The sequence below is a fragment of the Monodon monoceros genome, unplaced genomic scaffold (assembly GCF_005190385.1).
Source record: "Monodon monoceros isolate NGI ecotype Baffin Bay Population unplaced genomic scaffold, NGI_Narwhal_1 Super_Scaffold_4, whole genome shotgun sequence".
Classification (NCBI taxonomy): Eukaryota; Metazoa; Chordata; class Mammalia; order Artiodactyla; family Monodontidae; genus Monodon; species Monodon monoceros.
Window position 1 is genome coordinate 24082357 of NW_021703781.1, and position 15196 is coordinate 24097552.

The window sequence follows — 15196 nt, forward strand, 5'->3', positions numbered from 1 at the left end:
CACTGTGTGTGCTTAAAAAGAAAGTGTATTCTCTTCTGCTTGGGTATAGGGTTCTCTTTTTATCAATTAGGTCAACATATAAGTATTATTGATCAGACTTTTATAGTCTTGCTATAAATCATAAACTGTTTATGATTGAGGTCTGCTGAAATCTATAATAATTGTAGATTTGTCAGTTTTCCTCATAATTGTCAGTTTTAACTTTATATATTTCAAAGCAATATTATAAGTGGTTACAAGCTTATGATTCTCTTGGATCCTAAATTCTGTTAATTATTTTTTTATTATCTTTTTTTAGGATGATTGTTGACTGCTGTTTAGCCTACTGTTGACTTTTATCTCCAGATTTTGTTCTTTTTTTTTTTTAAACCACATCCTAGTTTTTGTCAGTTTTCCTCATAAGTAAAAATATTCTCTCATTGTGTGTCTATTCCACTTCACTTTGTGTTTAGGTATTTACACCTCTAGCTCATTCATTACATTCTGCTGTAGAACAGTGATTATCAACTTTTTTCAGCATAAGGAACTTCAAATAATAATGGTGAGACTCTTTATTATTAGTTGATTAAGAATGTATAAGAATAAAAGTCACAATGAATTTGTAATGTTTTAAAATATATTTTTATTTTATTCATCACGACAGCATCAACATACATTTGAAAACTACTAGTATCTGTAAGACGCACTTGCTTATATGTTTATGTTTCTGCTGTAACCACAGCATGAGTTGGAGGAAGGACCAGAGGAGCTGATAGACCTGTAGGTAGCAGAGTTCTTGATTGAACCTTGCAGGATCAGAATCTTTTCTCCCTTCACAGATGCTAGATTTGAACAAGGGGTGAAAGAAGGTGGGGAGAAAGACTAGGACTAGTCATTCAGGCTTTAAAGGATTCAAAGGTTGTGACTCATAAGCTGCCAGCAAGACTTGAGGAGGATGTAGCTTGGGCAGCAGTGACACTTCGAACCTTCCCATCCCCGACATGCTGCTTCCCTTTTAGTTATCTCTGGGCTCTGGCAGAATCCTGTTTTGTTTGAAGGGAAGTTGAAACTGGCTACATACCCTCCTAATCTCATCTGAAATAAAAGAATTTAGTGAGCCTTTGATGTTTATGTGTGTTTTAGCTTTGTTATCTCAATGTACATGTTCTAGCAAAAAGAGTGTGGTGTTGCAGTTAAAGGGTTTTGAATGTTTTCAGTATGACTCATTGTGGTTTTTAATTTTAGTTTTGGGTGTACACATGCAGTGTCTGGTACTGTCACTGAGTTAGGTCAGGGAAAGGAATAATTTGTGGATGAGGCCTGTAGGATCTTTAAATCTAGGAGCACAGGGTTGGAACAGGATGTTATAGTGTTACCACACAATATACACAGGGGTGAGTTGGTGCTGGGCACTTGCTACTTGAACTAGATTAAAGTTTGTCATTGTACTCAGTGTTCCTAACTTCCTCCTAAAAACTAACTGCTTGTAGCCTTCACTCAGGTTTCTGAATGACTAATGGCCAAGACTCCTTGACCTTTCTCAAAATGGCAGTGCCAGGAGCAAAGCGTATTGGCTGGTACTGGGAAGCCACGGAATGACTCTGCTTTTTGCTATTTTAAAGTAAGATTAGTGCCAAATGGCTAGTATATAAAAGAATACTTTATTTTCACACATCTCCCTGAGTCTTTTGAAATCTTTACATATATTATTATCAGTTTTAAAATCATATGTATATGCACAAAAAGATACGAGGATGGAATGAGTTGTATAGAGGTATACAACTAGAGGCCATATTTCCTATTTGAGGGATACTAGAAAGACTGCATTATCACTTGCTAATACCTGGAATTTCATTAGAGCTCATTCTTCAGGTTAACAGTTTAAATGCTTGAATACATAGCGAAGGGAGAATCTTTGAGTCATCAGCAGTTATTTTTACTGATCTGCAGTTAGGTTCTAAATGTGGGAAAGCAGAGTGTTTGAGGGCCTGCCCCTTACCCCCAACCCCTGGCCTCTCACCCAGGCCTTATATTTATGAAGGGCCTGGACTTCAGTATTTTCTTCAAATGGTATATGTGTAGTCATAGAGGAAGAGAGGGATTCTTAAAAGAAGATGTTTATCGTGCAATTAAAATTATTCAGTGTAACGACTTAAATATACCACCATGTTTATGACCCTGTTTTGGCATTTCTTCATTTTTAAATATGATGGGCTTCTCAAACTTGGAAGTAATCTGGGCCTTTCTTGATCTCTCAGAGACCCTGCCCAGTTAGGAAGGGAAGGAGAGTCTCAACATGGGTTAAGAAGACAGCAGGAATAGCCCGGCCAGTCGATTTTGCCTGCCAGATAATTATGCCAGGGCCAGCCTGGTTGGAAATGGACATGCTGGGTGCCATGGCCACAGTGGCGGAAAGCCTCACCCACCAGCTGACTGTGTTCTTTCTTCCTCCCACCTGTTTCCTTCCTATCTACCAAGTGTTGTCTGTGCTTTTTGTGATTGGATATGCTTGTGGTCTGACCAGCTCTTTCTCTTGAAAGGACAGGTCCCAAGATGTAAACACCTGCTTCCTTGGATGTGCTCCAGGGTAATCTGACTTCCATGATGTCAGATTTTCAGGTGTTCTGCTCCATAGCACTGCAGTCTTTAGTAAGCAGAATGCATTTTTTGTGATAGTGTTTATAATCTAAATGGCTATACTGTCTAAGGTCAGGTTTTATTAAAACAGTGAATTTGGTATGGGGTAGTTTCCACCCCACCCCCCAACATGTTTTTTGGGGGTGGGGTGAAAGTTTAACTTGTTGAATGTTTTAGAGAGCTTTTTGATTTAAAGTTATACAGCAGTATATGTCTAAATAGGCCCATCAGACTCTCTCCTTTAAGGAGGCATACCTTGTTTCATTGCACTTAACTGTATTGTGCTTTGCAGGTACTGCATTTTTCACAAATTGAAGGTTTGTAGGAACCCTACACTGTCAGATGAGGGTTAGCATTTTTTAGCAATAAAGTATTTTAAAATTAAGATATAAACATTGTTTTTCTTAGGCATAATGCTATTGCATGCTTAATAGACTACAGTGGAGTGTAAACATAACTTTTATATATTTACAGTAGAGTGTAAACATAACTTTTATATGCATAACATTTATAGACTACAGTGGAGTGTAGACATAACTTTTATATGTGTTTATATGCACACAAAACATTTGTGTGTCTCACTTTATTGTGATATTTGCTTTATTTCTGTGGGCTGGAACCAAACCCTCAGTATCTCCAAGGTCTGCCTGTATTATTTTGTCCAAAGCTGTCTCTCTCCCTTCCTCATCTAAATCAGTGAGCTGGGATATGATAACTGATTTTTTTTTTTTTGCGGTATGCGGGCCTCTCACTGTTGTGGCCTCTCCCGTTGCGGAGCAACAGGCTCCGGACGCGCAGGCCCAGCGGCCATGGCTCACGGGCCCAGCCGCTCCATGGCATGTGGGATCCTCCCGGACCAGGGCACGAACCCGTGTCCCCTGCATCGGCAGGCGGACTCTCAACCACTGCGCCACTAGGGAAGCCCATGATAACTGATTTTGACAGAAGCCGATTGAGATTGTTTGGCTTCAGGGTGAGGAAGTTACCTGTCCTTTGTGATAGTGAACTGCCCTCCCTAGTCAAACCAGGTCTATTGCAAATACATGTTATTGTTCACAGAAAGGACTCTTGACTGTGTGTGTGCATGCGTGTGTTCGTGTGTGTGTGTGTGTATGTGTGTGTGAGAGAGAGAGAGAGAGAGAGAGAGAGGGAGAGAGAGAGAGGAGAGAGGTGGGGGGAGCGGAGAGAATGTTATTCCATTGGAAAAACAACTCAGAGATGCTGTGAGGAGAATCATCATTATAAGTAGTACTGAACTTCTGAGGGCAGAAGCAGTGTTGTCTTCACCTTCTCTATCACAACTGTCCTAATCTGTTAGGTAAAAATGACTACTTCCACTTTTGTGTCCCCTCAGCATGTGCTGGGCATACTTTTAAATACTAATTTGTATTTGTTTATATGTATGTCTTGTCCTACCAAGGTGGTAACCCCTTAAAAGTAGGGACTTAAAAAAAGTCTAGGGAGTTCCCTGGTGGTCCAGTGGTTAGGACTCGGCACTTTCACTGCTGTGGGCCTGGGTTCAATCCCTGGTCGGGGAACTAAGAGATCCCGCAAGCCGCACAGTGTGCCCACCCCCACACCCCGCAAATCTAGTTCTAGGACTTGTGTAGCATGTAGTAGGTCTTCAGTATGTTAAATGAACAAATTTATGAAAAAATTAAACTAAAGGAATTTAAGATTCTCACTTCTGGATGCAGTCTAGAAGAACCTTTAAAAATGTCTTGTGGCAGTGAATCTTTATAATCTCTAGATCTGTTTTCCTTTTATTTTTCTTAAATAAAAAATTCAGCATAAGTTAAAGCGTCTTGATTAGTGATAATTGAAATCACATGGAACTGAGTAGTTTGGAACCTTTCCATCTCTTAAATTGTGTGGGTTTATATCATGTAGTAATTCTGTGAAGAATGGATTAGAGGGTTCTGAGTGGGTCCTGTGAGGCTGTCATTGGTCCATTGATCTAAAGCATAAGAGCTTCCTATTAATTTAGGTTGAAGACTCAGAGGCAGAGAGAAGCCTTAAAATGTGCTAGTTGATTGATTTAAAGTAGCTAAATCAATATTATTAGTATATAGTCAAGATTTATAATTATTTAGGAAATGGACCTTATCCCTACTGTCATCCTCTAAAATGCTTTTTAAAAATTCAGGTTTGTATTAAAAAGTAGAAGATCACTTTAAGAAGTCAGGCAGCTTGAATGTTTAAATAAAATCTCATTTTCCACAGACAAGACAGACTCTTTCCTGTTTCTGCCTACTGGTTAGTCATGGTGGGATTTGTTTGGCTTTATGAATGCCATTAAATTTTAATGTACAGATCAGATGTCTCATTGTAGGTAAAAGGAAAGGGTGTAGTGTCTGTTTTGGCCCTATCATTTTACCACACAAGGGAACCATTAGTGGAGAATCAAATTGATTCCTGTAAAGCTTTTCCATTTCATCTTTTTTTTTTCTTCTTTCCTTTCTCCATGGTGGTTATTCCTTTCATTTATTTTTTGCTTTTTCCAAATTTGAAACACTTGTGCAGTAACTGTATCCTTTCAAATAGGTGTAGTGTGATAGTTGCATTCTGTGGTGCTTATGTTTGTTTGCTATAATTTCATCAAGGTTCATGTTACCTGGAAATAAAATTAAGTTTGTGACCTTTTAAAGTTAATGATTTCTATGGCCAGATGGTTTCATGATCTCCTGTACTTGGTGAAAATCCATTCATTCATTCAATAAATGTTTATTGAGCATTTATTATGTGTCAGGGATTCTACTCTGTGAATATAGGATATACAGGGTCCTTGACCTTGCTGAACTTACACTCTTGTGGGAGATAGCAAAAACAAAACTGGGAGGGTTTATGTCTCATGGGAGCACATAAGAAAGGTACTTATAGGATGGTTTCATGAAGGAACAGTCATTTAAAAATGGTACCTAAAAGAATGAGTAGGGGTTAGTCAAGCAAAAGAGGGGAGAGAGAGAGGTTTCAGCTAGAGGGAATGGCTGTAAAAAAATACCTTGAAGCATGAGGCCAGTGCTCTTCAACTAGTGGTCTTCAATAAGTGGCTGACATCCCTAAAAGACTTTCGAAACACTTGAATATTTTTGAATACCTTGGATATTTTAAAGTTTTCATTTAAATATTTTTAAATCATAAGTTTAGTTGCAAAGCATGTGTTTTCTGCCCTGTTGTGTGTTATATACACATCTTAAATATGTTTCTCTGTAAATTTAGCTCATTTAATTTGTGGAAAACATCTGCCACAGTCCTTCGCAAAACCAGTTCTCATTGTCTAACTAGTCAGCAGAATCAGATTTACTTTTTATTAACTTTGTGTTTTAAAAAAGTTCTTGCTTTTAGTCAGTTATCTTTTAAAGATTTAAACAATAAGAAAAAAATGTGTTTATATATTGATGCACATATTTACCATTTTGTGCTCTTCATTTGTTTCTGTAAATCCAAACTTCTATCTGGTATAATTTTCTTTCTTCCTGAAGGACTTCATTTAAACTTTCTTATAGCTCAGATCTGCTGGGTGATGAATTCTTTTAACCCTTACATAGCTGAAAAAGTCTTTATTTTGCCCTAATTTTTGAAATATTTTCTTTGGGTCTACTCAAAGTTATTCAGTACTTGCTCTACTATTCTCTGGGTTGCATTGTTTCCAGTGAGAAGTCTGTTGTTACTCTTATCTTTGTTCCTCTGTAATATAAAGTGTCTCATTTTTCTCTGGCTGCTTTTAATATTTTCTCTTCATTATTGGTTTTAAGTACCTTCATTATGATGTACCTTGTTGTAATTCCCTTGATATTTTTTGTGCTTGGGTTTTATTGAGCTTTTTGGACTTGGGGCTTTAATTAAGTTTAAATTAAGTTTATAAAAATTGTGGCCATTATTTCTTCAAATATTTTTTTCTGTCCCCTTTTCTGTCCTTTGGGGACTTCAACTGCACACATATTAGGCTGCTTGGAGCTGTGCCACAGCTCACTGATGCTCTGTTCATTTTCTTTTAAGTTTTGTTTTCTCCCATTTTAGGTAATTTTCATTGCTAGCACTTCAGTTTCAATAATCTTCTTCATGCAATATCTTATCTGTTAGTAATCTATCCAGTGTATTTTTGTATCTCTAGTTGTTCTATTTCCGTATTTTTTATATCTTTCATTTATCTACTCAGTCTTTCCTTTAGCTTTTGAACACACAGAATACAGTTATAGGAACTATTTTAATGTTCTTGTCTACTAATTCTGTCCTCTGTGTCATTTCTGGGTTGGTTTTGAATGATTGTTTTTTCCTCTTTGTTATGGGTGGTATTTTCATGCCTTTTTGTATGCCTGGTAAATTTCATTTGGATGCCAGTGTCATATTACTCTTGTAACAAACACAATATAAATGTTTTATCTTACAATTCTGGAGGTCTGAAGCCCAGAATGAGTTAACAGAGTTGTGTTCCTTCTGGAGATTCTAGGAATGGATCCATTTCTTTGCCTTTTCTAGCCACTAGAAGCTGTCTGAATTCCTTGGCTTATAGCCCGCATCACTCCAACCTCTGCTTCTGTTACATGTCTTTCTGGTTCTGTTGTCAAATTATAGTGAGGTAATACCTTCAACGTGCTGATAAAATAATTGTCAACCAGAATTCTGTACTACTGAAGTAATCTTTGAAGGATGAGGACAAAGTAGGCATTTTCAAACAAACCAAAATGGAGACATTTTGTCACCAGCAGACTCTTACTAGAGGAAATGCTAAAGAATGTCCTTCAGACAATAGTCAGATGATTCCAGGTATAATGCCTGAGATACAAGAGGGAATGATTAGCCAACATATTGGACAGTTTGTTGGTAAATATGAACAAACTTTGACTTATACAATAATGTAATGCCTAACAAGATTTAAAAGTTGAAAGTAAAAGATACAGGGCTTCCCTGGTGGCGCAGTGGTTGGGAGTCCGCCTGCCGATGCAAGGGACGCGGGTTCGTGCCCCGGTCCGGGAAGATCCCACATGCCGCGGAGCGGCTGGGCCCGTGAGCCATGGCCACTGAGCCTGCGCGTCTGGAACCTGTGCTCCGCAACAGGAGAGGCCACAACAGTGAGAGGCCCGTGTACCGCAAAAAAAAAAAAAAGATACAGCATTTTGTACCTGAAAACAATAACATAAACATGAAACAAAACTTGAAAACAATAGCATAAAGGTCAGGAAAGGGGTGATTGGGAATTAAGTATGTTAAGATCATTCTGTTGTTTGGGGAGGAAGTACAATTATTAACTCGTTTTATTTATTTATTTTTAAAGTTAATTTATTTTTGGCTGTGTTGGGTCTTTGTTGCTGTGCATGGGCTTTCTCTAGTTGCGGCGTGTGGGCTTCTCATTGTGGTGGCTTCTCTTGTTGTGGAGCACAGGCTCTAGGTGTGTGGGATTCAGTAGTTGTGGCACGCGAACTCTAGAGCGTAGGCTCAGTAGTCATGGTGCATGGGCTTAGTTGCTCCATGGCATGTGGAATCTTCCCGGACCAGGGCTCAAACCCGTGTGCCCTGCATTGGCAGGCAGGGTCTTCACCACTGTGCCACCAGCGAAGTCCTTATTGACTCATTTTAGATTGTTACCATGCCAAGTATGCATGCTAAACTATTTAATGAACCACAAAAGTAATAAAACATAAAGTATATGACCTATAAAATAGTAAAGTGAATAAGAAAAATATAGAAAAAGACTCTCAATCCGCCCCCCCAATATATCAATAATAATAAATTTAAATGAGCTAAGTTATTAAGTTAAAAGTTGCTAACCTGGATTAAAACTGTGTACTTATATGTATATATGTAGTTATAAAGACACATCTAAAATATAAGGATACTGAGAGTTAGAAAGTTATATACCAGTCAAATAAAATAGTCAAAGAAAGCTGGTTTACAATATTAATATCAGCAACAAACATTATTGGAGATATAAAGAGGTATCACATAATGATAAATAGGTTCAGATTACAAGAAGGATATAATAATTGTAAATTTATATGTACCTAATAAGTTAGCCTCAATATATAAAAAACAAAAACAGCTGCAAGGGGATATGGACAAATCTGTTGTTATGGTGCAAGATTTTATCACTCAGTAATTGATAGATAAAACAGACCAAAAGAATCAGCAAGGATATAGAAGATTTGAATAGCACAATTAACAAGCTTGAGCTGATGGAATATGTGAAATATTTCACCTAAAAATTAGAGCAAACTCATTCTTTTCAAGCACACAGAAAATTATACCCTTTAAAATTACTAATTGTATATTATATAACTTTCACCTCAAACTATATCGAAATCAATTTTGGTCTATCATTTTGGTAAAGATACATAAGTCTGATTATACATTGAGTTGTTGAATCTGTGAGGAAACAGATCCACTGTGTCATCCACTGTGGTGGGAGTGTAAATTGATAACTTCTGTGGATGGCAATATGGCAACGTTTGTCAAAATTATTAATGTCCATACCTATGACTCAGCAGTTCCATTTCTAGATAGTATCCTACAGATATACACATTTAAAAATGATATTTATTGGGCTTCCCTGGTGGCTCTGTGGTTGGGAGTCTGCCTGCCGATGCAGGGGACACGGGTTCGTGCCCCGGTCCAGGAAGATCCCACATGCCGCGGAGCGGCTGGGCCCGTGAGCCGTGGCTGCTGAGCCTGTGTCCGGAGCCTGTGCTCCGCAACGGGAGAGGCCACAACAGTGAGAGGCCCGCGTACCAAAAAAAAAAAAAAAAAAAAAAAGATATTTATTGGGAATTCCCTGGTGGTCCAGTGGTTAGGACTTGGGGCTTTCACTGCCGGGGCCCGGGTTCAATCCCTGGTCGGGAAACTAAGGTCCCACAAACTATGCAGCACGGCCAAAAAAAAAAAATGTTTATTCAAGGTGATTCATTGCAGCATGCTAATAAATTAGGGACTAGTTATGTAGCTGTATAAAACAATGAGGAGGCTCTTTGGGTACTTCTACTAGAACATCACCAAGTTAAATTAAGTGAAAAAATCAGAATGCAGAGAGTATGCATAGTATGATCCTATTCGTGTAAAAATGGTGGAAGCCTATGTTTTTGTTTCTTTGTGCATAAAGTGTCTTTATTTTGAAGAATACAGAGGAAACACATAACATTGGCTGCAAGTAGATGGAATTTGAATGCCTAGGAGATAGTGGAGGGAAGAAAAATTTTCACTGTATGCCTCAGGGTTTTATATATGTGTATATGATTTTGTCATATGTATGGGTATATATATATATATATATATATATGTTATGTAATTTCAAATTTAATTTTAATTTAAAAATTTAAAAGGAACAGAAAATAACCAGTCATCTAAGACTGATCAAAAGCCACACCAGTGAGGTCTTGCTCTTTGCTGATATTTATTATGTGCTGCCTTATGGCTCTGAAGTTTGTGAATTACCAAAGTATGCTTCTTGAGAGTTAGAATAGTGTTTTTTGCATCTTTATATACATACCTATAGTGTCCATAGCCCAATGCTTTTTATGTAGTTGAAATTAATATGTTGGTTTAATTCTATTTTTTAACAAGACTGTGTTATACTTGTTGAGTTTTTATATTATTTCATTTGATATAACTCTCTGTGATGTGGGCTTTTATTTGCATGGGACATTTTCTGTATTTCCAAATAAGAATGTGTAATTTTGGCTAAATATTTTAACTTAAAGTAATTTGTTGCATGTAAGTTACTCAGTGATAACATAATGGATTTACTGAATGTGAGGAAATGATCTGTTAGGTCCTTTTCAACTCTGTACAGAAGAATAATTGAATGAATGAATACATTTTAGTAGTACAAGAGGGTCAAGGAGAATACTTGCTTTATGCATTTCGGGTTCCTTTTTTAAATGACCCGCCCCCCGCCCCCCCCCCCCGAAAAAAAGACACCTTTGGCTGATCGGGTCATCTGTGTTATTAAACTATATTATATTAAACTATTACTAACTGATTCAGTTATTAATGCCAGTGACATTTTAATTAACAGCATAGTTTTATAGGGTTGTTTTCAAACTGTCCAGTTTGTCAAACAAATCCATTTGGCTAGATGAAAGAAAAATTTATGCATTACCTCATACTTTTGCTTTGTGTTTCCTCCTGTTTCTTTGGTTTGTCTGATTATTAAATTTCGCTTAACACAGTGCTTTGGTATTTTATTTCCGATGTTGAATCTCAAACTGTTGTCAGGGATATCAGTTCTTTGTGTAAGTGTCTTTTAATGGCAGTGTATGTAGGGTGAATAGGAAGGAAACAAAGGAGTTACAGAGATATAGCAGCCTAAAGTAAAAGGTCCAAAACTTTTTCTCATTATTTTTTGTTGCCAGGAAATAATGAAGAACAAGGGCTTAGTGCAGTGAATGAAAGAATGTGCTGCCCTTAATGTAAATTTTAAAAGCTGGAAACTTAGGTTCTATTATAATGGTCTTGGCTATTTTCCATATAGGAAAAAAATGTGAATTTATGTCCATTTACATTCTTTGCATTTGCATGTGATATTCTTCTGCTTGGTTCTGCCAGTGAGTTAACTCCATGTTCCTCCCCACAGGGTGGAGAATGCTTGCACCAAGCTTGTCCAGGCAGCCCAGATGCTTCAGTCAGACCCTTACTCAGTGCCTGCTCGAGATTATCTAATTGATGGATCAAGGGGCATCCTCTCCGGCACATCAGACCTGCTCCTCACCTTCGACGAGGCTGAGGTAGATAACCTGAGGCCCATGCAGACGTCTTCCAGACAAAAAGCCCAGCCTTAAAAGATAATAATGGAGGACTGAGGATTGTTTAGGATGACAGAATGTTGACTAGCTACACATCTGAATGACTGTGTTTTTTACTTATCGTTTACTCAATTGACTGAATACTATGAAATATATTTTCAGGTTCGTAAAATTATTAGAGTTTGCAAAGGAATTCTGGAATATCTTACAGTGGCAGAGGTGGTGGAAACTATGGAAGATTTGGTCACTTACACAAAGAATCTTGGACCAGGTTAGTCATATCCTACTTTTATAACAGAATTTTTTATGGATTGTCCATGTTTGATCAAGAGGAAAGGGGTACTTCTCCCTACTTTTTTTGTGGAAGATAGGTAATGATGCATTGAACTTTTAGTTGTCTCTACTCTGTTGATGGAGCTGACTCTGTGCTTCTACTGAAGAGATATCATTGTCTCTGAAAGCTGAATCTGCTTTCTACAGATCCTGGCCCTGTCTAATGAACTAAACTAGACATTGCAAATGTTGCTGGAGAATGTAGGAAATAATTTCCTATTACTGCAGTGCTCAAGGCCACCCTGAATCCTGACCTCTTCATTCCACATTATACAGCATTCCTTCACTGTCTGCCAGATGGCCTGTAGCTCTCTGTGACCTCTTAGCTTGCTAATTAGCCTGCCTACTATTATGGATTCATGCCGTTGCCCAAGGCTGCATAATATAATCAGACCTAGAAGGAGAGAAGAACTTCTGTGGCTAAATCTCTGATTGTGTAGTCATCTGAGAATTCAGTATTCAAAATACATGAACAGATACCAGCTTTTGGTGTTATAGACATATAACATGAACTTGAGGCTCCTTAAAGTATGAATTAGACCAATGACAAGACATATCAGATGTTTAATTTGTTAGTATTAAGAATCACATATTATCTTACAAAATTCTTTTGTCTTACATAAAATGTATTTCCTTGAGGTTTCAGTGCAGTCATCCTGTAAACTTAAGGCAGTTTAGAATTTCTCTGAGCTGTCATCGAAAATCGCTGGGAAATGGCTTTAGAGCAGTACCCTTTAAACTTTCTCCTAGCACCGTGAAGAAATTTTATTTCTTCAAATGAAATCTTATGCAGATGAATTGGGAGATTGGGATTGACATATATATACTACTATGTATAAAGTAGATAACTAGTGAGAACCTACTGTATGGCACAGGGAACTCGGTGCTCTCTGGTGACCTAAATGGGAAGAAAATCCAAAAAAGAGGGGATATATGCAGAAACTGACACAGCAGTGTAAAGCAACTATACTCAAATTAAAAAATAAAATAGATAAGCAACAAGGATATATTGTATAGCAGGGAATTACAGCCATTACCTTGTAATAACTTTTAATGGAGTATAATCTGTAAAATACTGAATCACTATGCTGTATACCTGAAACTAATATTGTAAATGAGCTATACTTCAATAAAAAAATCTAATGAAATAATGAAAAAATAAATCTTTGCAGAATCCCAAGATATAAAAGACAGAAATGGAGCTACCCTGGATGAAGCAGAGGCAGCCCCACCCTTTCCATCTCCCTTTGGGTGCCCCTTGACAATCTGTGAAGCTGCTTAAGAAGTTCTAAGAGCAGTTGGAAAACCAAAGTGTTAGAGAATCACATAGTACCCTTGAATAATAACCGAAGTAGCAAAAAGTGCTAGCATGCTAACTCCAAAACACCAGATGCTTTCAAATGCTGGTCATCACCATAATTATTATTATTATTATTATTATTATTATTTTTTTTTTTTTTGCGATACGCGGGCCTCTCACTGTTGTGGCCTCTCCCGTTGCGGAGCACAGGCTCCGGACGCACAGGCTCAGCGGCCATGGCTCACGGGCCCAGCCGCTCCGTGGCATGTGGGATCTTCCCGGACCGGGGCACGAACCCGTGTCCCCTGCATCGGCAGGCGGACTCTCAACCACTGCGCCACCAGGGAAGCCCCCTATTATTATTATTTTTAAGATTTATTTTATTTATTTATTTTTGGCTGCATTGCTGTGCGTGAGCTCTTAGTTGCGGCGAGCGGGGCTACTCTTCGTTGCGGTGGGCAGGCTTCTCACTGCAGTGGTTTCTCTTGTTGCGGAGCACGGGCTCTAGGCGCGTGGGCTTCAGTAGTTGTGGCACACGAGCTCCAGAGCGCAGTCTCAGTAGTTGTGGCACACGGGCTTTGTTGCTCGTGGCATGTGGGATCTTCCCAGACCAGGGATCGAGCCCGTGTCCTCTGCATTGGCAGGCCGATTCTTAACCACTGTGCCACCAGGGAGGCCCCCATAATTATTTTTATTTGTTTCTAATTATAAAAGTGATACATCCTTATTTTGGATAAGTTGGAAAGTACAGAAAAATTAAAGATGAAAACAAAACACATTATTGTAATTCTTAAGATTTTTTTCAGCCGCTAATTTCTTAGCCCAGGCACACCTTGCTTCACTTTCTTGTGCTTCACACATAACTGCGTTCTTACAAATTGAAGGTTTGTGACAACCCTGTCTCAAGCAAGTTCATTGGTGCCATTTTTCCAATAGCATTTGCTCACTTCATGTCTCTGTGCCACATTTTGGTAATTCTCACAATATTTCAAATTTTTTTCATTATTATATTGTTATGGTGATCTGTGATCACTGATCTTTGATGTTACTACTGAAAAGATTATGATTCATTGAAGGCTTAGATGATAGTTGGCATTTTTTAGCATAAAGTATTTTTAAATTAAGGTATGTACATTGTTTTTTTAGACATAGTGCTATTGCATACTTAATAGACTACAGTATAGTGTAGACATAACTTTTATATGCACTGGGAAGCCAGAACATGCCTGTGACTCGTTTTATTATGATATTCACTTTATTGCAGTGGTCTGGAACTGAATCCGCAGTATCTTTGAGGTGTGCCTGTACTAGGCTCACATGAGATTCTTATACACATAGGTTCAGTGGCCAGGTACATGGCATGAAAGCTGGTATGGTAGCCAGGCAAAGTATTTTTCCCCCCACTTGTGAATTTTTTTTCCAATGTATATTTACTAATTGCAACATTTAAAAAATATTTGTGAATGTATTTATGTCAAATGTGTGAAAATTATGTCACATTTAGGATTTATATTTAATAAATTGCTTTTAATGAGAAGAATAAAGTTGCATTAATTTAGAACTGTCCTGAAAAATTCTATGTCATAAATGCTAGAGTTCAGTGATAGTATCTGTTGTTTAAATAAGTGGACAGTCAGTTTGGACTTTCACAGTAATTCATAATGGATTTAGGCTCAGAAAGCCAGACTCTGGATTGTTTCACGGCTCACTCTGCACAATTTATTCCCTGTGCCCCAGGAATGACTAAGATGGCCAAGATGATTGATGAGAGGCAGCAGGAACTGACTCACCAGGAGCACCGAGTGATGTTGGTGAACTCAATGAACACCGTGAAAGAGTTGCTGCCAGTTCTCATTTCAGGTATTTTCTGTCTGTACTTTATCTTACAGAAGAAGAACATGTTAACATGTTCTAAACTCTGGTGTTTATTTTCTTTTGCTGTTGAGTTGCATGTCTTTCAGCCTGAGTAAAAAGGCAGCTGATTAGCTAAGAACCAGCATTTATCTTCTCTAATGCTCTCCTTCTCTTGCTCTTTGTTTGAAATTGCTCTCCTGTTGCCTCATACTGTTCTCTTGAAGTTCTAACAGGCCCTTTTCTCCTCTAGAAACTCTAGTTTTGGATGTATGGATTTTGACACCTTTATTTGTACTCAGAAAAAACAATTAGGAGCTGGAATGGATATTATAGAGCACTGTATAGTAAGGAAGTGAAC

General features: G+C 38.0%; 1 protein-coding gene across 3 annotated transcripts in view; it reads left to right on the plus strand.

Annotated features, from left to right (window-relative positions):
* VCL (vinculin) overlaps positions 1–15196 on the plus strand; it is a 99043-nt gene that overhangs the window by 41702 nt on the left and 42145 nt on the right. For all 3 annotated transcript variants that reach the window (XM_029244913.1, XM_029244915.1, XM_029244914.1), the window contains exons 3-5: positions 11183–11333; positions 11514–11622; positions 14722–14844. In XM_029244913.1, coding sequence (XP_029100746.1) covers positions 11183–11333; positions 11514–11622; positions 14722–14844 — 383 coding nt within the window. The remainder of the gene's footprint in view (positions 1–11182; positions 11334–11513; positions 11623–14721; positions 14845–15196) is intronic.